Raw genomic sequence first — 21,198 nt, forward strand, 5'->3', positions numbered from 1 at the left:
ACAAGTTACGACTTACGAAATAACAGTACTTTCAGGAACAAAGCGCAAGAGGAGGAATATCGTGCTAGATAGAATCTCATCTTTCTACTTACAATCATGCCTAGATATGGTAAACCAATTTGCGCGCAGGGAAACAATTGATACGAACGAAGACAAGCTATGTAATTACTGTCATGGCCGCAATATGATACTTTGAATATATGTATATACATACATATACATGTGTGTCTGTGTGTGTGTGTGTGTCATATATATATATATATACATATATTTACCATACGTAAATACAGTATTAATGGTTATGGATAATAAGTAAAAACCATAAAAAAAAATAAATAAATAAATAAATAAATAAAAATAAAATGAAAAAAAGATGAATTCGATAGAAACTTAATTAATTAGAATGGTATTTATATTTATTTATATATTCGTAAGATTTCGTATTTTCTTTTCCTTTTCTTATCTTCATTTTGGTTTCTCTGTTTCCTTCATCTCCTCCAACTCTCTCTTTCTCTTTTTCTTTCTCCACACTTTCTGCTAACTCTTGTCGCTCCTTGTATTTTCACTTTTACCAGTACTCCTTCAATCTCCTTATTCAGCGCAATAGACTGATTAAATGAGAACTAGTAAAAGTGAAATTACGAAATGATGATAAAGATACGAATAGTTAGTTCCCTTCCGATTTTATTTTAACAAGATTACTTTTAAGATTACTTTTCGTCGTCAAATCAAAAATATAAATTTCAATCATAACATAATACCTATAGTAAAATCATGTAAGACTTATTATTTTAATGAAATTTGATCCTAATGATTGATCTTTATCTTCGTATTGTCTTAATCCTGGACAAATAGGTGCCTAATTTTTCAAAACAATTCATTATTAGAGGAGTCAGTCATTGGTACAAATTGTACAATTATGAGATGCTTTATCTCTGTTGAATCTTTCCAGGAATATAGTTTGAGAAAGTTATACGACGGAAGAGTTATAATTACCTATCTTCACTAAAACCAAATCACTTGAGCATGATCTATTGGTAAAGCTGAATCAGCAAAGTTGATCGGTAAATCGTATTCTTTTATGTTTTTTTCTTTTTCAAAACGACTATGTACTCTTTAATGATTATCTTGTTTCGTATTACAGAAACGCACGATTCTGATAAATACTAGGGATTCTGTAAGAGCAAAGCAACCCTTTGAAGATATCGAAGAAGTTTATTCTCGTTCTCAATCGATTGGATTGAATTGAAATTGGTATCTATTTCTTTGAAAGATTGCAATAATCGTATCGTGAAACAAGTTGTATATGTTTATTCGTTTCTTGCGAAGACTGGACCAGTACGGAGACGCTGTAAATCGTTGTCGTACGATCACCGTTCGCCGTTTCTTAGCTGCATGAAGTGAAAGCCATGATCGGGGCTGGAGTAGAATGTAAAGAAGCCGGCGGCGAGTGAAGAGAGGGAAACCGCCTTACCATCCAGTCACTCCAAGGCAAGCTCTAAAGAATGTCGAGTGCTGTGAATCGCGACAACATCGAATTATCTTTGTGAGTTTACTTCGACTTGAATTCGTCTCACGCTACCACCCTGAGATCGTACACCAGCAACGTTGGGTATGTACACATTAGATTCAATCTGATCTTTATTTACCAAAAGTTCTTATACATCTTTTACCCCGCCAAACTGTTTGAATTTTATTTTGTTATTATAATGTCAACTTATAGTTTTGTTACTATAATGTCTCTTTAGTCAATGGTCTTTGAAAGATTTATTAATAAAAGAAATTGTACTTAAATTATTTTTAAATATATATCATTATCAAAAATATTTGTTCATTTTGTCTAATGTAAATAAGAATAATTTCTATGTATACTACGTATATTGCATGTGTAAATCTGTAAGGTATCAGAATAGTCTATATTTTCGATGATTTATAATAATGATAATGAATTATATCTATATATACTTCATCATATGTGTCATTGAAAGATTTTACGCTATGTTCTCTAATTAGAAATTCAGTAAACGAAAAATCACCAGAATGCTTTATAAGGCTAAAGGATTGAACTTGTTAGTATTCAATCAAAATCTTGAATACGTTTAGAATCTTTAATCATGATTGCGCTTAATGTCAAGTCTCTGTTACTTCAGAATCGTCGAAGAAGAAAGTCTTTTCAAAGGAAGCAACTTTCGCGTGGTCCAGACGCATCGTTCGAATCGTAGTTGCTTTTGGGCCCTATTTTCGTCCCACTAACCCAGTTTTGTTATGCAGAGATTTGAGAACACGTCTTCTTCTTTCTCTTTTAACATAAAGTAATCGTATATCACCTACGTAGATCATTGATGATTAACCTCTTTTACATTTTCAATTCATACTTGTTACAAAACAATAGTAAAAGACATGAAATATTCTAAGCACGTAAAATACGTAGAAAAGAAATCTCTCGCCTAAACATTTCATATTCAATGACGTACATTTTTTCTTGGCTACTCTGAAAGAAAGGGGGTGGTGGTGTACCTTATATGCGACACACCTAACTCACGTCTCTTAAATAGTGATCGGTTATGCACGTGACCGAGAATAACGTGCGAACGAAAGGATCTTATGAAAGTGACGTTTTGTTGCAATCATATTCGATGATTCGGTTAAGTTTCTTTTCGAAACAAAAACGTAACGAATAAATCTCTTGCGGTCTCTTATCGTAATGAAATGTTTTTGAGTCGTTGGAAAGTTCTTTTTGAATTAGCATTTTTATTGATATGAAAGTAGTACAATAATAGTAGATTTAAAAGAATAAAGAATATAGATTTCTATGTCCCAAAATATGTATGATCAATTATTGTGTTATTCATTATTGATGTTCCAAGATTGATAAGTCTTCAAGGACAAAGAGATTTAGCAACGAATGGGTTGAACTGAATAACGTTTATAAATTTCGCCATTATAATTGCGTTAGTATCGTGAGACGAAACAAATATTTTAAAGAATTTTTTAATATAATCAGGTTCAATGGACTACTATTAAATCTTCTTGTCTGAACCGGTAACGTATCCAGAATATGCGGAAATTTTCCGATAAAGGAGAAGCAAGCGATGCACATTACTTTCACACTCGAAAAGCTGTCGACCCTGAGAGAGGAGTGGTAGTCTGGATGAATAAAAAGAAACTTAGTTTCATTATCGGCCATCGTTCTTTTTTTTTTGTTTCTTTTTTCTTGCGAGCCTTGGAGAATATCGAGTTTGGCTACCCATGTGATCCTTAGAACTTGAAAGGATCCTTTAAAGTTTAGTTAGTTTTTTTTAAATAGTTCCGTCCCCTTTTCTCCATCATCTTTTTCTCTCGCCTGAAGTTGAAGTATGATACATCATTTTTTTTTTTTTTTTATTAAAAAAAAATCAATAGCGATCAGGAAAGTAAATAAAATCATACAGTTTTGCATCCTCCTTTCCAGCTTGTAAGGTGTGTAATTTCAATCCTCTAACTGTATCAGAGAAAGTGAATCATCCACATTTACCACGTCGAGAGTCGACTCTCTATAATCCACCGTATCATCTGAAACCGGATATATAAAATATATATTCATGTATCTCTTCGAGCCTCTAATAACTATTTGAACAAGGCCATAGGTAATTCTGTAAATGTATTCGTAATTTATGCAGATATACTAAATCGACGTGACGAAAGATATATACTATTAAGATATATCTTTACAAGAATGTATTTTATCTATAAACTATTATTCATTCTATCAATAGTGAACATTAGAATAACTAATTCGGTTATTGGCTCGTTCATTGATATTATACGCATATATGATATTTAATTATTTGTATCTTCTGCCACGTTACAGGAATCGCTCGTCTACCAATTGTACTCTTCATTCACACAGCTTTCTATTCTCATACTTTTTTCTTAATGCTTAGTGTATCACGCACAAATATTCAAGTAGTCATTATATAAGGAGTATTGTCTTGTTAGTAACCACTAAATTCCCCCTTTTACAGGTGGTCACGATCCACGATCTCTTTGCTGTCTCGCGTTGAGATCTATCGTATTTTGTAAGAGCTTTGATAGGAAAGTATTTAACTGGCTCGTTGTTACACGATTTTACCTATCTTGCTAATGTTCTACAACAAAGACCAACTAATACATTTCCGACTATTTAATTCTACTAGGAAGTAAACATACTTTTTGAGTCATTGTAGAATTTGAAGTCTACTCAAGATTAGGATCTCACATCCGTGTAGCAGAACGGCCGATAAAATCCAAGGGAAAGTGCATCTCCTTGCATTGACGCCTATGTATATATATGTAAACATATAGGTATACATAGAGACTCACAATATACACATCAGTTTCCACCAATCCTAGACTGTAGTTCAGCTTGTTCATCATTACGATTAAGCCATCGACTTAGTCCGTTTTATATTACACAGTCGGTGAGCCCGTTGCGAGCTACGCAACGAGGAGAAACCGAGCATTTTTCTACGTAAATGAAGTCGCTATTATGAAACTTATGGTATCCAAATTTTTTTTTTCTTCATATCTGGTCACTTTCTTAAAGTTAATTAATCCCTTTTTCACATAAACACGCATCTACTTCTTATTCGGATATCGTAATATTAACCATATTATTCTTAAACTGTATTTTCTTTAATTGCAAAGAATAAAATTTGGATTTTCCTAGTTAATTGTTGTTACTAGCAGGATACTTGAAAGGACACCTACGTGTTACCATTTTATTTCCGGTAAAAGTAAAGGAAGAAATTAAAATAAAAAAAAGAATTACCTATATTCGTTTCTTTCTGCACCAACGAGTTTTCCATTACCGTTTTAACTTCCAATACTTAGAGCAAGTCCATTTGGTGGTCTATAACTATCGCGATTGCTAAATCAACATTCCTAACGAACGTTCGCTCTCCTATAGCACTCTTGGAGTTCGTCACGTGCGCGCATTCGCATCCAACATTCGTACCGGTAAATACAGCAAGGAAACCGGCAGACAAGATACCGATTCCACGATGGCAATCCCGTTTTACAGAGAGATATCGTGCGTTCGACCGTGCGAAGTTACGTTCACTGGCCCTCTACTGCAATACTTTTATACACCATGATCGTAGAAAAGTATTTAGTGCACTTTTGCGTGTATTGTGTCTCTTTCCTATACCATATTGAAAGATACGATCAAACGACTCTCAACTTTGCTTTCAAGGAATGTGATCCTAACGTGATAGGAAGTTGGTACATTACCTTGTTAAGTTACGCTTCAATAAATTCAAAGTCGTTTTAATGATAATAAATATAATTACGTGTAGTTTCATATACTGATGGTTCATCCAGTTTGGCAAGTTCGCCAAACGGCATTTCTTCGAAGCAATCCAGTTATCCTGATAACAAGGACGTCTTTCGTTAATGCACTTGATTCTTACATTTTTTCAAATAGATGTTTTATATCCGGTTATATAGATCGTAATCGTAATACGAGGATGATCGTAAATATCAAGTGAATTTGTTAGAAATATTATATAAATACATAATTTGCATTTTAACTTACTGTTACATTTTCTCATATTTCTCTATTAATCGTTCTTCATCGATAGATCCTGAATGAATGATCCTGTATAGTCAGAGATCAAGAACGTATACATATATGCAGAAATTCCTATCGCTCTCGTGTAAGAGCGAACATGTTTCTGACGTTTTCATCGTATATACATAGATATGTACGTATTATCGTGCTTTTTCTCACGAGTAGTCTCGCCTTTCGTGGGATATACATAGGTACGTATGTATACCTACCGGTGCAACCTCAGTATTGCGCGACGATGCTTGCGCGATGGTATTTGCGCGATGATAATTGTGCGATGATAATTGTGTTATGGGATTCACATGACCCGGTAATATGCGTGGATAAAAAGTTTCAATAAAAATTTTTCTACACATCATTCGCACGATCATTTCCATACAAAACTTGATAAACGATTTAATCTATTATTATCTTGCTTCGATAATTTCACGATGCGATTATATATTAGTATATTTGTAACAATAGTGTTATTATTATACTATTTAATTTAATTGACATTTTAACACATAATTTTTAATGTTCTTTTAGAAATACTTAGGAAACAAATATTATGTTAGTTATTAAGTAAATATTAAAGCGGAAACACATTATCATAATCTTGTTTTAATACTAAATGTTGTAATCCTTTAACGATATACATTTACGGATCAACGTCGTATCTGCTTTTTATATAATCAGTAATATTGCAAATAATATTGCATATATGTTTAATTAATTAAAAAATATAATAGATAATTAAAAAATATTGCACATACCTGATTATACAATTTAAAAGGAATTATTATTATTATCATTATTTTATCTAGATAAGAACTATCGCGAATGTCCGATCTAAACTCGACAACATTAATTTAAATATGTATCTCGCTACTTTTCACTTTGCCTTGTGGTCTCCGCGTGCACGCGACAATCCGTTCTGCACGTGACTTCGGCAAAACTCGAACAGCCGGAATGAATGAAGCAATACTCCTGTATAATTATGGATTATGGCTTTAAGTTCAGGGTTTTCTAGTATTTCGAAGTTATATCGTGGAATCTTCGAAATCTATTCGTTCCTGGTGTCAATGAACTTCGTTCGTAATAATCGGTATATTTTTAGTATATTCATGGGAAGTCTCTAGATCTCTAAGAACTAACATCTACCGTGATCCAACTGTCTTTGATCGCACGTGTGATTTCTCCAGCTTTCTAAAAGACCCATGAGAATCTACAAGAATCTACAAGGAAATATTTTTTATAAATTTGTAAATTACGTCGACCAAAACTAATTATACCAGATAAACTATCATAATTAGATTTGTGTTAGATTAATGAATGACGATTAAGAAGCTGCTAAACCATAGCATTTTTAGACTCAATAATAATAGTCAACGTAATTCGTATCACGTTACATTCAATCGTGCTTGAATATTAATCGCTATCTATAAAGTGAGCTATCTCTCGAGGATAAATTTGAATAGCAATGAGAAATGAAATTCCATCGCCACCGTTATACGGTCATTTTCGTCGACTTTCAAGGTCAAGGAAGTCGACGAAACAGAGAAATCCTTTTTTTCGAATTTCAAAGATAAATTTCATTCTTTAGCAAATTTTAATGACAGTAGACTTATTTTTTTTAGATAATAATATTTTATGTTTTAGATTAGCCGATTAATATATTTAGACGGATGACGTAAACAAAAACGAAAAAAAACAATGAAACTGAGGCATCTAATATTCACAGTTTTCACTTATGGTAACTATAATTAATATACTTTTTTTTTCTTATAAACATTTGTTAATCGTTACAATTTTTCTTATAACATTTATATATACAACGTGTTAAAATTTATTAATTGTAACAACTTTTGTTATAAATATTTTATAATTCAATCCGAAATTTAATTTAAAATAAGAAAAGAAATTTACTTATTCCAATAAATGCAAATGTTCGAAAGATTTCTTTCTATAAATTACAAGTAATTTATCGTAAGAAAAATAAAAAGAAAATTCCAGTAGATAAAAGTCTTCATTTTGAAGTATTTTTTATTAAGACAAGATTTTTTTTATATCAATTTATATTAAGATGATAATCACACACACACACACATATATATATATATATATATATATATATATATATATATATGTTATTTCATTCTAAAAAATTTCATCAGCTTACTAATATAAATTATGTAAAAATATTTATACATAGATTGTTCGTTCGTTTTTAGTTTTTGTCTATTCAGGACAAATTTATAGCGTTAATTCGGTGGATCCTGCAGCTGTAAAGAATGATTTTACGACACAGACAGTTTATGGATTCTTGGATTTTACAACAACGATTGGAAATACAGTTATGGTATTCAGCCCTCAAAGTTCTCCACCAGGTTAATACTACGATAGTAAATTAGCTATATTAGTTATCATAACTTTGACATTATTGTTGCAATCATGGATCTTTGTAGAGGGAGAAAAAACGAAAAGTACTGGACCAGCGATACAAACAAAACCTGCCGAGAAAAAACCTATTCCAGATATTCAACCAAGTAAAACCCATAAGCCAAATAATCAAGGAGAAACTAAAAAGCAAGCACAGAAAAGCTCGAAAGTTGTAGTCAATTCTGTGGTCCAGCAAAATATTATCAGTTCATCCGAAGATAAACAAAAACAAATAATCAAAAGTGACGTGGTAAGCGAATCAATTTTAATGAAACTTAATGTGAAATATTAAAAACATAAAATAATATTACATCGTAGAGCTCGCATACTCCTGTAAAAGCCACTACGGTAAATCCTGTTACTTCTTCCGTCGTTCAAGTCCAATCAAAGGAGGAGATTCTAGGAGTAAAAAATAATCTTGCTGAACCTGAATACGACTATTTATCAAAACAGCCAACTGAAGTCATCGATGAAACGTACAAGGTATATACCTCTACTTCATTAGCATATTTCTACCATTTGCTTTTCTCTGATAATTAATCTTTTGAGTTATTATATATGTATGTATATATGATATCACACATTTTAGTTGATAAATCTGAAACCTTCGAGTAAAATCGCTTCGAAACCAAGATCTGCGGCACGAAGGGAAAAAGAAAATCCAACTGGGCTGGTAACTAAGCTCGGTGGTACGATTGTTAAAGACGGATTAACGACGGTTCATGAGACAAGTGTAATTGGCACGTACATCAATGGAAAGTACGCGCAAGTTTTACAAAGTTCCTCGCGTATTATCGTCGGGACATCCTCGAATTTGGAGGGCAAAATACGACCATCGAATACTCTCAGAATATTAAAGACGATTGGTCCACAACATGGAAAGTTAAAGCCACAGTTGGAGCCTACGCCGACAAGTCAACAAGAAGAATCATCCTTGCCATTGGAAATTCTATTCAGTGCACCGGCAGGTTGTTTGTCTCCATTACAAACGTATAAATAAATGATAGAATTACTAACTTGCCTTGGACGAGTTGAAAAACTATAAAATGCATTTTTTTTTTTTTTTTATAACAGGTTCTTCCGTACGAACAACTCGAAGACATTCGAGTGCCAACGCTAACCGTCCGAAATATCGTAGTAAAACTTCAGAAGATTATGATAATGCTGAGGTTCAACCGAGAACATCTACAAAACAACGCGCTACCACGGCACGACCAAATTACAAGTATATAAATAAATTATACGATTGATCGTTAGAGAATAATAAAATTTATTTTGTAAATGTCACGTTACGTAGATCTTTCCAATCATTGGGAAACTCAAGACCTTTCTCTTGAGCACGTTTATTTTATATTATAGAAATCGTGTTCAGAACGAAGGGAAGTCATCAACCACGACACAGGAACCACAAACAACCCGTCGTCGTACCAGCTTCAGACCAAGCAATCAGGCAAATTCCTCCTCGAGGCAAACCAATAAACAAAAGAATCAACAGCCACAGCAACAGCAACAGATAACGTCAACTAGTCCCTTACCTAAATTGAAACTTCCAAGAACTCAGGGTCGATGGTCATATAAAACTACTCCTAAACCAAGAATCGCGATTCGCAAGCAAGTCGATGAGGATGATTTACGTGTATCGACCGAAACGATTATAACTGAACAAGCATCAACGCCAGGCGATGATAAAGCTAGTAGTAGTACTTCTGTTGGAGTTGTTACAACGACAACTACAGCTATAACTTCTAATGGTCAACGGAAAACTCCAGAAACGTCATTATCCAACGAAGAACTCGATCCAAGCGAATCGGAAGATGTACCTAACGTTAGTGTACAGGATCAGATACAGGCGGATCAAACTTTACCGATAGAAACTCTTAATGTTGAGATTTCAACTGCCGCTAATCTCAATGACGTTTATTTTGAAATTGCTACGATTAAATCTCCTTATACGTTCCAGGTAAACTCGATTTAATTAAAAACAAATGATGATTTAATTATGTGACATGATATACAAAATATCATTAAAATCATATTCTTTTCTTTTAGGTGGGAACTTTACGAAACACACGTTACATAACGGTTACGTCTACAATGAAGAAGTCGTTTGCAGTACCTGAACCTACGAGTACTTTGCCAATGACGGAACCTCTGACTGAGAACATCTTGGCAAATACAGGAGCGGCTTACGAAACGAGTCTACCGCTTGATTCTTCCGTAGCTACTCTTCCAGCGATATCTTTAGATCCTGGTCAAGTAACACCACCCTTAGAAACGCTTACGGAAACATTTTCGACTACTCAAACTCTCTTGAAAACTCATTTGTTACCGGTGATACACGATGGCAATACTACAAGGTTGACTCTCGTTCAGACCTACAATATAGCTCGATCGGTCACTGCTACGAAAACTCTACCACCAATGGAAATTTATCAATTTATTCCTAGTAAAACATTGAATGAATTCAATTCGAAACTGGAGGAGGCTGGAAGCGAGCTTCATTTGGAATTAGACTTCGGTGACGAGGACAGAGACGATGAAGATATCCCTAAAAGAATCGTAGCACCTAGTAGCGATGTGTATTCCGAATTAGATCTCTTTAGGTCGGTGACACCTACAAAGGTAAAATCAGACACGCCTACTACCAGTTCAGCCGAACCACAACTTTCTCTCGAGCAAGCGCAGCAACTTGCTTTGCTCAAATATTTCGGGCAACCTCAACAGCAAGTAATCACGACTTCGAGACCCATCGTAGTACTTGAAACCGTTTACGAATCTCACGTAATACCGATAGTTAATAACGGGAATACGCATTATTCGACCTTATCCAGGCCGGTAGCTACCGTACCAAGGACATCCTACGAATACTCGACATCTACCATTCCGCCTGTTCTTCCACCTCCAATACCTCAGGTACCACTTTTCCCACAACAACAACCCCAATTTACAGTCACAAGCGCACCACTCGTCACGCAAACTTTAGTGACCGTTTCGGACTCAAGAGTGCTCAAACTAACATTCGGAGCAAAAACAGCATACACCACATTGTTCTCTACTAAAGTAGTACCGACAGAACTTACGACATACGTGACGAGTACCATACCTCTACAACCAACCATTCCAGCTTTTCCTGGTTATTATCCTCCACCAGTTGGTTACCCTCCTTTCCCTTACGTAGGATAATAATCCTTGTTTCGTTCTATGGAATTCTTGCACAGGAGGAAGCTTAAATTACACTTTGGTTATGTAGATGCATGCTGAATGAGAATTTTTCTAGTACTTATCTAAATAATTTTTCAACTAGCATTCATCTACTACCTCAGACAAAGGTGCTACAAAATATAAGCTTCCTGAAAATTGGACGAATTATAAACGAGTTACGAACAAATAATTTCTCTCGGCCCAACATTTCGTATTTAATATGAAAATATTGTCTCATTTATTCGGTAGTATTGTTTGAGAAAAAACAATGCATGTTTATATCGTAAATTTAACGATTTAACTATTCTTCAAACATAACCATATCGAATATTTGTCAAAATGTTTATTTATATGTTTGATGAAATTTGATTGGAATTAAAAAGAAGATTATTAAGAAGATGGGTCTAGGAAGAAACAAAGAGAACGATCATGAAAAAAGAATTAGTCAGATCATGGATAAATATTGTAGATGAGTACAAAAACGAAGAAATGATTTAACATTCTTCTTATCGATATCAGGTATTAAGAGAAATCGTGTATAATTAAATAACACGCATATACCATTTTATGACCTGTTGGCAGAAAAACAAATTTTTGTAAATAAGTTATTAGATATATTATATTATCTCTCGTGTATTATTATATGTATGTATTACGAATTTTGTAAATAAAGTTTTAAAAGCTCTTACGATCTTCCTCTTAGTATAATTATTTTTTCATCAACATTTCTGTTAATATATTCGAATGATTAAATTAATTGCGTGAATAAAATTTGTAATACAAACGTAATGAGATTTTAAGATTGTTCTATCAATTGATATTGAGTAGCCAATGTAAACCTTCAACGCTCTACTACGTACGACAAAAATGATCCAGGATTGGTTGATTTCTAGAGTATTCTATAATACCCAATATAAGACATCTTTCATGAAAAGATATTCTTAAAAAAAAGATGTAGCAAAGAAATTTGGTTATATATAAAACATGAATGTACATATGATCCATGAAATAAATACATTTTCATAAATATATCATTTATTCTTTACTTTTGTAACTGCTGTTTTCATGTACTTCATATACTTATACTTGCAAGATAAAGATACAGGAAATGTAAAAAAATATTCACAAGAAGGATCATATTGATGAGTAAAAAAAAAAATAAAGAAGGTGAAGATCTCATGAAAAATGTTTAGAAAAAATTGTTCCTTTTTATTTACATTTTTCTCGTTATTATCATGCTATGGGAAAAAAATGAATTTATAATTCCAGGTGTTATTTAATTACCGGAAGTATAACTTCGTCTTATTTGCCGCCAAAGTCCACCGAAGGCTATGTGTGGATATTGTTTATAGTTTCATGTGCAGTTTTGCAATTTCATTAGAAACAAAGGTGAAATTCGTTCTATCAAGAAGGATTAAACAATATTATTAATCTTTAATTAAACAATCTAATCAATAAGCAAGACTTTGGTTTGTTAATTCTTTTGAGAAAATCTACGATGGCTAAGGTACAACTAGCAAATGTAGCGGTTCTCGACAACCCTTCGCCGTTTCTGAATCCTTTTCAATTCGAAGTAACCTTTGAATGTATTGAAGATTTAAAAGAAGGTATTATTTACATGATATTTTACATGTTTACATTTTTTATATCGCGTCTTAGACTCGATTAATTCACATAATTATATTTACAACCTATGTTTCTTTATAACGTTAGGTTAGTTTCTTCATTTTGACAATACTTTTTTGAAGTATAATATCAAGTTCCATGTTTAACAAAATACATTAATTTCTAGTTTGATTACTGTATTAATGTCTTGGTTCAGAATCTTTGTACAATCTATATCATACTTTTATATTTAAGGCTTGAAAATAGATTTTATATCAATAATATTATTGTAGATCTAGAATGGAAAATGATCTACGTTGGCAGTGCAGAATCAGAAGAATTCGATCAAGTCTTAGATACCATATATGTTGGACCAATTCCAGAAGGACGACATATGTTTGTTTTTCAGGTAAATGTTATATTTAAATATTTTATTTGTATTATTATTATACTATCTATTAATTAATTTTTGTTTAGGCGGATCCTCCTGATGTAAGTAGAATTCCTGTGAATGACGCATTAGGTGTCACAGTAGTGCTCTTAACATGCTCCTATAGGGGCCATGAGTTTGTGCGTGTTGGCTATTTTATAAACAACGAGTATACAGATCCTGAACTTAGAGAAAATCCTCCACCGCAACCTCAGTTTGACAAAGTGCAAAGAAATATTTTAGGTGATAAACCACGTGTTACAAGATTTAAAATTAATTGGGATGATGGTGCAAGTTCTACAGAAAATAGTGTACCGGAAGGTATGGAGGCTCCAAACTTAGAAGAAACATCACAAGATGCCCCAACATCTACATTAGGTTTTACAGAAAATGCACAAAATAGTATGGAAGTGATGTAAACATATTTCTGTCTACTAATAAGATAACTGGATTATTGCTCAGACTTATTTAAATATCTGAGTACTACCTGAAAAAGAAAAAAAAGAACAAAGCTCTTCACATATTTAAATAATTTAAGAAGCAAACAAAATACTTTTTTGAAACATCAGTTAATATCAAGAGCGTACTTATCGGATGTGAAATGATATTATGTAAAATACAGTAATATCTCGAATCATTGGCATCATGCTTATATTGTTAAATTTTAAACATTTCTTTTGAAATTTTTGCTCTCATAGATCTATGTAATCTTACGTGCTAAATTAGACATTGATGATTTATGTGTAATGATTTGTTTTTGATTTATAGTATTTTGTAAAATTTGAAAAGTAGATCATATAATCTCATTTAATTTTAATAATACGATAAAAAGTTCGAGAACCGAAAGAAACAATCTTGTATATTGTATAAGATAGAAGTTATTTTCAAAAAAAAAAAAAAGAAAAAGAAATAAAAAAAAGAAAAAATATTTTGTTAGGATTTATGATGTAACATCGGATATATAAGAATTAAAATAACATTTGTTTTTAAAAATTTATTGCCTTCAATAATGTTTTTCGATCAATCGGTTTTGTTTTTTAACAATGTACTTTTGTAGTACATTATAAATATCGATCATAAGTACAAGTTTATCACAGTGCTTAAGCATTTTATTTAGTTATAAGAAATAAAATGGAATTTCCAATAAAACATTGATATACATATTAAATCAATTTGCAAACAAAATGTAAGCTGATAGCATTTAAACAATTTTATGAAATTTGTATAAAGTTACGTATAACTTTTAGAGATAGCCAGAATGTATTGTTGGAAATACCTATTACTTCTTTTACACCATATTAACTGTAAAATCCGATGCTACGCTAGCTTGGGATATTAAAACTTCTATTTTACTAGTGTATATACTATGAAAAGTTGATGAAAAATACATAAAAAGTTTTCTACTTGAATAATATTTTTTCTTATTTACCTACATATACGTACAATGTAGAAAATTCATCACACAAATGACTTTCAAATCAATCTAGTAGATACTTTTGAATTTATCGCTAAAAATTCTAAAAAAACTTAAAAAATAATAATTAAATAGATAAATAGTCGACAAGTTTCATTTGAATGAATACGAGCATTAGCTATGATGCATCTGCGCAGTCTTTGATCTTGCATCATCAAAGTTCTAAACGCTAGTAGGAAAAACTACAATTTTTATAGTGAAAGCTGGTAATTTAATTGAAAAGAAATGTCGAGAAAAAAATCTAATATCATACTTTTACATCAAAATTATTCAAGTATAATTATTCTTAAAAACTAATGTTTAAAAAAAGATATATATAAAAATTGTATTGTACTTTAATCTCTGTATATAGATCCTATTAGTTCCCTATTTTCTCACATGGCGTGATCGTCGATCTTCTCAATGTGAACCGTGCGTTATATGTTGCAATACGAAATCAATATTCAACTGACTTCTAGAGAGAGGTATGCGTTGCGCACGAACGTCAAAATCGAATAAATAGTCGTCTGCAGTAGCAGCCGAAGTGGATGTCCGCAGACGTGATAACACGAGTAATCGGAGTGGCCGACGATCATAAGTTTTTTTTTCTTTTCCCTCCTTATCATAAACGTGTTCGAGTTTACGTGTAGTTGGTTCGGAAGTTTTAGAATTTCCACCGATGATCATCAAATCGCAGACGGGGATTTCTGAAGGAGCCGTGTGGCGGCGAACAAAGCCGCCCTTACAAATTTAAAGAAGGAATGACGCTGGAGAATCCTTTTTTTGTCGTCAAAGAGTAAGTTCCATTCAAAATTAAATATCATTATTCAAAATCTACGAAAAAAGGTAGAACAGAAACAAAAGAAAACAAAAAACATTAGCAAAGTATGGCGCTTTGATTTGACAGCTAGACACGAATAGAATGTCACGTTCTTTTGTTTAAGAAGAGTTAATCAGATTATTGGAGTACTTATCAAGATTCTTGCCTTTGTTAAACATAATTATTTTATCGATATATCAAAAAGTTGTATATTGCGTGCAAATGTCATAGAAATAAATGTCAGAGATTCTTGTCAAGGTTTACAACAAAATGTGATGTTGTTTTTTGACAAATAGCTGATATTACATGGACTGTGACCATGTAATGATTATGTGCAATCGATTTACGAACATTGCTTCCAATGATGTGAACAATCGACGATATTGCATACGAATGTTATATTTTTGATTTAACTTAATAAGCCCAAAATTATATATATATATACATGAAAGAAATAATAAGTCATGAAATAATGATGATTCTTTTTAAATGGCAAATTCAAACTAATACATAGAAAAAAAAATATTGTTAGAAATTGATGAAAGATTTTATTTATACTATGATATAACCTAAAGATAATTTTTTATAATCGGTCTATACAAAACCCATGGCTTATTTATTTCAGCGAGGTTTGCAAGGCACTAAATAAGAATCGTGGTTTATACGGCCGCTGGACGGAATTACAAAATGTCGTTACTAGTCCTACAATAAACGGTGGAGGGGGGATTCCGATTTCGCGCGAAGAATTGGATTGGACAACAACAGAGTTGCGAAAAGCGCTACGCTCGATCGAGTGGGATCTCGATGATCTAGAAGACACTATTTATATCCTTTAATACTTATTCGATATTATCTACATTAATTATAATGATTTTTAGAGATAAGCTCTAATAATTTATTTGACAAAAGAATGATTATAGTTTTTTGAATATTTTAATATTTATTTTTGTATGAGAAAGATATAAAAACATGTTTATTAAAAAAGGTTTTGTTAATGTTTTATATATATATATATATATATATATATATATATATATATATATTATACATATATATTAGAATTTACATTGATTTATTCAAAAATTTTCTTTAGATTCGAAATAATTTTTAGATCGATGAGTTCGATATATTTTGAAATGATTTCGATTATATCCTTAATATATAGAAATTTATACGTATCGTAGAGAAAAACCCAACGAAATTTAAGATTGATAATAAAGAACTAAGCGTTCAACGAAGTTTTATCGAACAAACGCGGGAAGAAGTGAAGGTAAAAAAACAAAGTTACTAAAAAAGTTAGTTCAAAATCTATATACAAGTTTATGTCCTATCACTTAAGTATGAAGAGAAATGAGACGCCTTTAACGTGTTTGTTTGTTATAGATTATGAAAGATAAGATGAATTTAAGTAGGGGCAGGGACCGTGATAGCACGGCAAGACAGGTACGTAAAAAGTTAATATTTGATTTTAAAAAATCATACTTTTTTTTTATAAATAGTTGTGAACCACACTTTAGTTTCATGAGGTCAACGCTTAGCTTAAATATCTATTCACAATATAAAGCTGTCTTGATTAGTTATCTTATCAATGATGGCAAGATTATCGATATTATCTTTCTTTGAAAATGTAATTTTTTTATTATGATGAAAAATCTTTTAAATTCTATATTCATATATTTATTATATTTATTTAAAATACATATTATATAATAAATATCTACCATTTATTAAGTTAGATAATTTTTTATCTATTCCATTCACAAGCATAAATGTTATTAACACAAAGAATTTACTATAGGTTATATAATGTATAATTAGTTAAAAAGAAAAGTGAAAGAATGGTAAAATTAAGTTTTATATCATTTAATTAATTTGATTGTTCGAAATGCACCAATCAACGATTAGATTCATACTGTACATATTTATATGAACTTCCTATCAAATATAGTTAGGTCATATTTACTGTGATTGGTTCCATGATGTGCCTATAGTATTGTTCCACTATTGTCTAAATTAACAGAGATCGATACATGTAATTGTCAATAAAAAGACGATATATATAAATTCTATGGAAATTGTTGTTTATAATAAAGTTAAATAATCATTAAGAAATATAATGAGTTTACATGTAATAAATAAGTAATAATAAAAGAAAACAATTTAATCTATTTATATATGTATTTTACAAGAACTTTAACAAAGATGATACTATATTGTTATAAAAGTTAATAAATTTTACTATGATTCAGATAAAGTAACTTTCAATATATATTATGAGTTATGACAATGAAAAAATGGTTTACACGGTAAATGATATTTTATGTTCTTATAGAAGAACAGATTTGTTATGTTTTCAATATTAAAATAATAAATATATAACTTTTATGATAATTAATTTTTCAGCCCCTTTTGGATAATAGTCCTGCTCGTGTTCCTGTCAATCATGCTTCAACTAAATATAGTAAGCTTGAAAATGAGACAGATAGTCCAAATAGACAATTTCTTGGCGATACTCTACAACAACAGAATGACATGATGAGGCAACAAGATGAACAATTAGAAATAATTGGGGAAAGTATTGGCACACTCAAAACAGTATCTAAACAGATCAACTCAGAATTAGACGAACAAGCAATGTAAGCTTACAAAATTTTTGTTTTATGATGTATTACGATTATTATACAGTTATTTTGTTTTAATTGCTGTATTGCTAGTACTTATAAATGGTTTATATGTATTACAGTATGCTGGATGAATTTGGTAATGAATTAGAAACAACAGGCTTTAAGTTAGACGCGACAATGAAGAAAATGGCTAAAGTTCTCCACATGAGTAACGGTAATTATAACAATTACATTCCTGCCCCTACCACAGCTACATCTACTGTATCTGATCTTACCTCTAAGCCTTCTTCTTTATCTTCTTTATCAACTACAATAACCAACTGCTTCTTATGTGCTGGAGATTAGATGTTTATTATTATTATTATTATTATTATTACTATTATTATTATTATTATTATATACCATAATTATTCAGTAGAAAAATGGAATATTTCTTTTCCATTGGTAATAACTATTCAAATTAGAAATTATAGCTAGAAATATTCGAAAACTCCCACTGAAGAATTATGGAATTTTTGATATTAAATAGACTAATGATGTTATAATTTTTTTACAACATTCTGAAATCTCTACTGCATATTATTTATTCTTAAAACAACAAAACATCTTTGGCATTATTTTAAATGAACTAAGTATTTATCTATTTTTGCACTCTCCTTGGAAGACTTTTATTGTTTAATATTTGCATCAGCAAGCAAGCTTCTATTAATTTAAACATTATTAATTTTACTTTTATTTAATATTATTTTAATGTATAGTATCGTATGCTCAATATCCTCTGTTTGGTGTTACTAGTAATTATATCACTGTTGCTATACTACCACAGTGGGCAGTCCACATATAAGATACAGGATATCAATATACCTGTAATACTCATATTACTAATATTTTTTAATGAATATAGAGAAAAGTATTTGATACTTAATTTGTATTGCAATTTCTCAAATACAGTAACTTTTCATTTATATTTCATGTGTAATTATTATAAAATATGATTATATAAAATATGAAACATAGTTAGAGGAGAATATCTATTTTTCTGTTGTTGTATATATAATACAGTTTTTATTTTTATTTTCAACTTATTAAGTTCCTATATCTATAATTATATTAAAAAGTATATAATAACAAATAATGTTAAAAAATTTGAAAACCAAATTATATGTATTTGAGATCTTATAATTGCAATAGTTTATTTTTGCAAAATAAATCTATCAAATGATGATTAAATAGAGTCACCAAGTATTTGAAGTTAATGATAATATAACAACAAAACAACAAGAAGATATAATCACAATTTGCTGAATTGCTCAGATGAATATACAATTTTAGAAAGTAAATTATTTAATCCTTCTTAAATACTTGGCCAAATATATAATTTTGAATTTTAAAAAGGACCACTTCAACAGGATACTTTTCTGTAGATATAGTTGAAGAGATATAAATATATATACAAGAAAATTAAATTATTATATATATATATATACACAGACACACACACACACACATATATATAAAATATATGAGTGCAATAAGCACTATACAGTGTGTTAAAAACTATAAGCAGTAACAATAAATATAAACACTGTTGAGGTAATACTTACTAAGAAAAATATGTAGGTAAATTAAAACAGTATAGTTGATATTTTGTTCAAGTAAAATTAACAAACATTACCAATGCCAAAAATTATAAAGCATACGTCAAGCAGAGTTTTAAGTAGAAAGGATAAGCACAAGAGCTTGTGTGCCTGATAAAGATTTAATAAGACAAAATTATGCATAGCATTAGAAAAATTTTCTATAATATTTGGGTATTGGAAATACCTCATATACTAGTACTTCCAATGTACACAATGTGATATCAGTATGCTAAGTGATTTAAAGTTCAAGTCTATATAACGAAGATTTTGGTGGGTATTGAAACATTGAATGTGTCTCTTAGCATACCCTTATTAAATATGTACATACATAACATTTCTAAGCTGCTCAATTAAATACACTTAAAAATAGGATTGAATATTTGTATGTATGGTGGTTGAGATTGATTGTTTCTTTAGAATATTGTTAACAAGTGTCAGAAATTTTAGTGATTAAAAAGTATTTGTCCCTTTAGGACAAATTCAAAGATACAATATGTGTATAGATTATTTAAAAAAAATACAAATATTATAATCTTATGAGAGACTTCATATCAAAATAAAATAGTATTTCAGTATGTGACTAACAAAAGATAATAGACTATCTATTTCTCATATATATGACCAATTGTGAAAAAAATAATAAAATTTAGAAATATACTTACATATTATTTAGTATATACATTACTGTAAAAATACCATAAATATTCCTGATCCATAAATACATGTTCAAGTATAATATTGAACTTGTATTTAAACAACTGGTTATTAAATCTTGTGGTTGAAAGACTTCATTGATTTAGAGTGTTAATATTTTATTTAGGTAATGAAATTCATTATTTCTTATATAAAATATTTAGAAAGAGTTACAGTGAAATCTCTCAACCATATAATGGAATTATTTATCTTGAATTAAAAGAAATATATACTGAAAACAAAATCTAAAATAGTAATGCATGTGAAAAATGTTAATGTACAATGTATTTGAAGAAGGGCCAAATATAAAATTAAATTTTGCTTGTACTCGTATTCGAGATTTTTATTGCCACTGCTTTTAAAAAATGATGTCTAGACATATTCATATAAGTGACGCATATGATGTTACTTTCGTTTGTTTTAGATCGGAGACAATGGGTAGCTATTGGAGTGTTGACTGCTATATTGGTATTATTAATAATTTTGTTCATAATAACATGAATTTCTTAGTTTTATATTACCTGTACAAATGATTGGTTCTTCTTCATAGAATTTAATATAATTTAATATAAAAAATATTTTTTCTTTTTGTTGCATATATTTCTAATAAGAATATTTTATGATGATATATAAAATAAAAGCATACTTACATTAGAATATGCAACACTTTTTCAAAGTTTCCTTTCCTGAAAATTTAATAGTGATCGATAATCTTTTTTTTTTT

The 21,198-nt window shown here is 30.5% G+C and overlaps 3 protein-coding genes across 4 annotated transcripts; all 3 read left to right on the forward strand.

The window, feature by feature from the left end:
• Positions 1-1,479: 1,479 nt before the first annotated feature.
• On the forward strand, positions 1,480-12,238 carry LOC127063845 (mucin-5AC). Its single transcript, XM_050994142.1, has 9 exons — positions 1,480-1,612; positions 7,229-7,322; positions 7,801-7,956; positions 8,035-8,258; positions 8,327-8,491; positions 8,598-8,976; positions 9,083-9,233; positions 9,368-9,968; positions 10,058-12,238. Exons 2-9 carry the CDS (start codon positions 7,283-7,285, stop codon positions 11,189-11,191), a joined length of 2,850 nt encoding a protein of 949 aa, XP_050850099.1. The 5' UTR covers positions 1,480-1,612; positions 7,229-7,282; the 3' UTR covers positions 11,192-12,238.
• A 271-nt stretch (positions 12,239-12,509) lies between these two features.
• Positions 12,510-14,652, forward strand: LOC127070989 (histone chaperone asf1). Its single transcript, XM_051009670.1, has 3 exons — positions 12,510-12,816; positions 13,108-13,223; positions 13,292-14,652. The coding sequence occupies exons 1-3, from the start codon at positions 12,708-12,710 to the stop codon at positions 13,661-13,663; spliced, it is 597 nt and encodes a 198-aa protein (XP_050865627.1). The 5' UTR covers positions 12,510-12,707; the 3' UTR covers positions 13,664-14,652.
• Positions 14,653-15,164: 512 nt separating this feature from the next.
• On the forward strand, positions 15,165-21,133 carry LOC127070975 (syntaxin-6). Of its 2 annotated transcripts, XM_051009661.1 has the most exons (7): positions 15,166-15,493; positions 16,143-16,342; positions 16,693-16,787; positions 16,901-16,960; positions 17,921-18,153; positions 18,261-18,355; positions 20,899-21,133. In XM_051009661.1, exons 1-7 carry the CDS (start codon positions 15,459-15,461, stop codon positions 20,973-20,975), a joined length of 795 nt encoding a protein of 264 aa, XP_050865618.1. In that variant the 5' UTR covers positions 15,166-15,458; the 3' UTR covers positions 20,976-21,133. The 2 variants fall into 2 exon arrangements, with proteins under 2 accessions (XP_050865609.1, XP_050865618.1); XM_051009652.1 differs by lacking the exon at positions 20,899-21,133 and having other exon boundaries at positions 15,165-15,493; positions 18,261-20,434.
• The last annotated feature ends 65 nt before the right edge of the window (positions 21,134-21,198 follow it).

This window comes from Vespula vulgaris, chromosome 1, assembly GCF_905475345.1.
Source record: "Vespula vulgaris chromosome 1, iyVesVulg1.1, whole genome shotgun sequence".
Taxonomy (NCBI): Eukaryota; Metazoa; Arthropoda; class Insecta; order Hymenoptera; family Vespidae; genus Vespula; species Vespula vulgaris.

Coding starts and splice junctions, on each gene's coding strand:
- LOC127070989 (XM_051009670.1), top strand. CDS start 12,708: ATGGCTAAGGTACAACTAGCAAATGTAGCGGTTCTCGACAACCCTTCG. Junction 12,817..13,107: donor TATTGAAGATTTAAAAGAAG/GTATTATTTACA, acceptor ATATTATTGTAG/ATCTAGAATGGAAAATGATC. Junction 13,224..13,291: donor GACATATGTTTGTTTTTCAG/GTAAATGTTATA, acceptor ATTTTTGTTTAG/GCGGATCCTCCTGATGTAAG.
- LOC127063845 (XM_050994142.1), top strand. CDS start 7,283: ATGAAACTGAGGCATCTAATATTCACAGTTTTCACTTATG. Junction 7,323..7,800: donor ATTCACAGTTTTCACTTATG/GTAACTATAATT, acceptor GTTCGTTTTTAG/TTTTTGTCTATTCAGGACAA. Junction 8,492..8,597: donor TCATCGATGAAACGTACAAG/GTATATACCTCT, acceptor CACACATTTTAG/TTGATAAATCTGAAACCTTC.
- LOC127070975 (XM_051009652.1), top strand. CDS start 15,459: ATGACGCTGGAGAATCCTTTTTTTGTCGTCAAAGA. Junction 15,494..16,142: donor CCTTTTTTTGTCGTCAAAGA/GTAAGTTCCATT, acceptor TATTTATTTCAG/CGAGGTTTGCAAGGCACTAA. Junction 16,343..16,692: donor TGATCTAGAAGACACTATTT/ATATCCTTTAAT, acceptor AGAAATTTATAC/GTATCGTAGAGAAAAACCCA.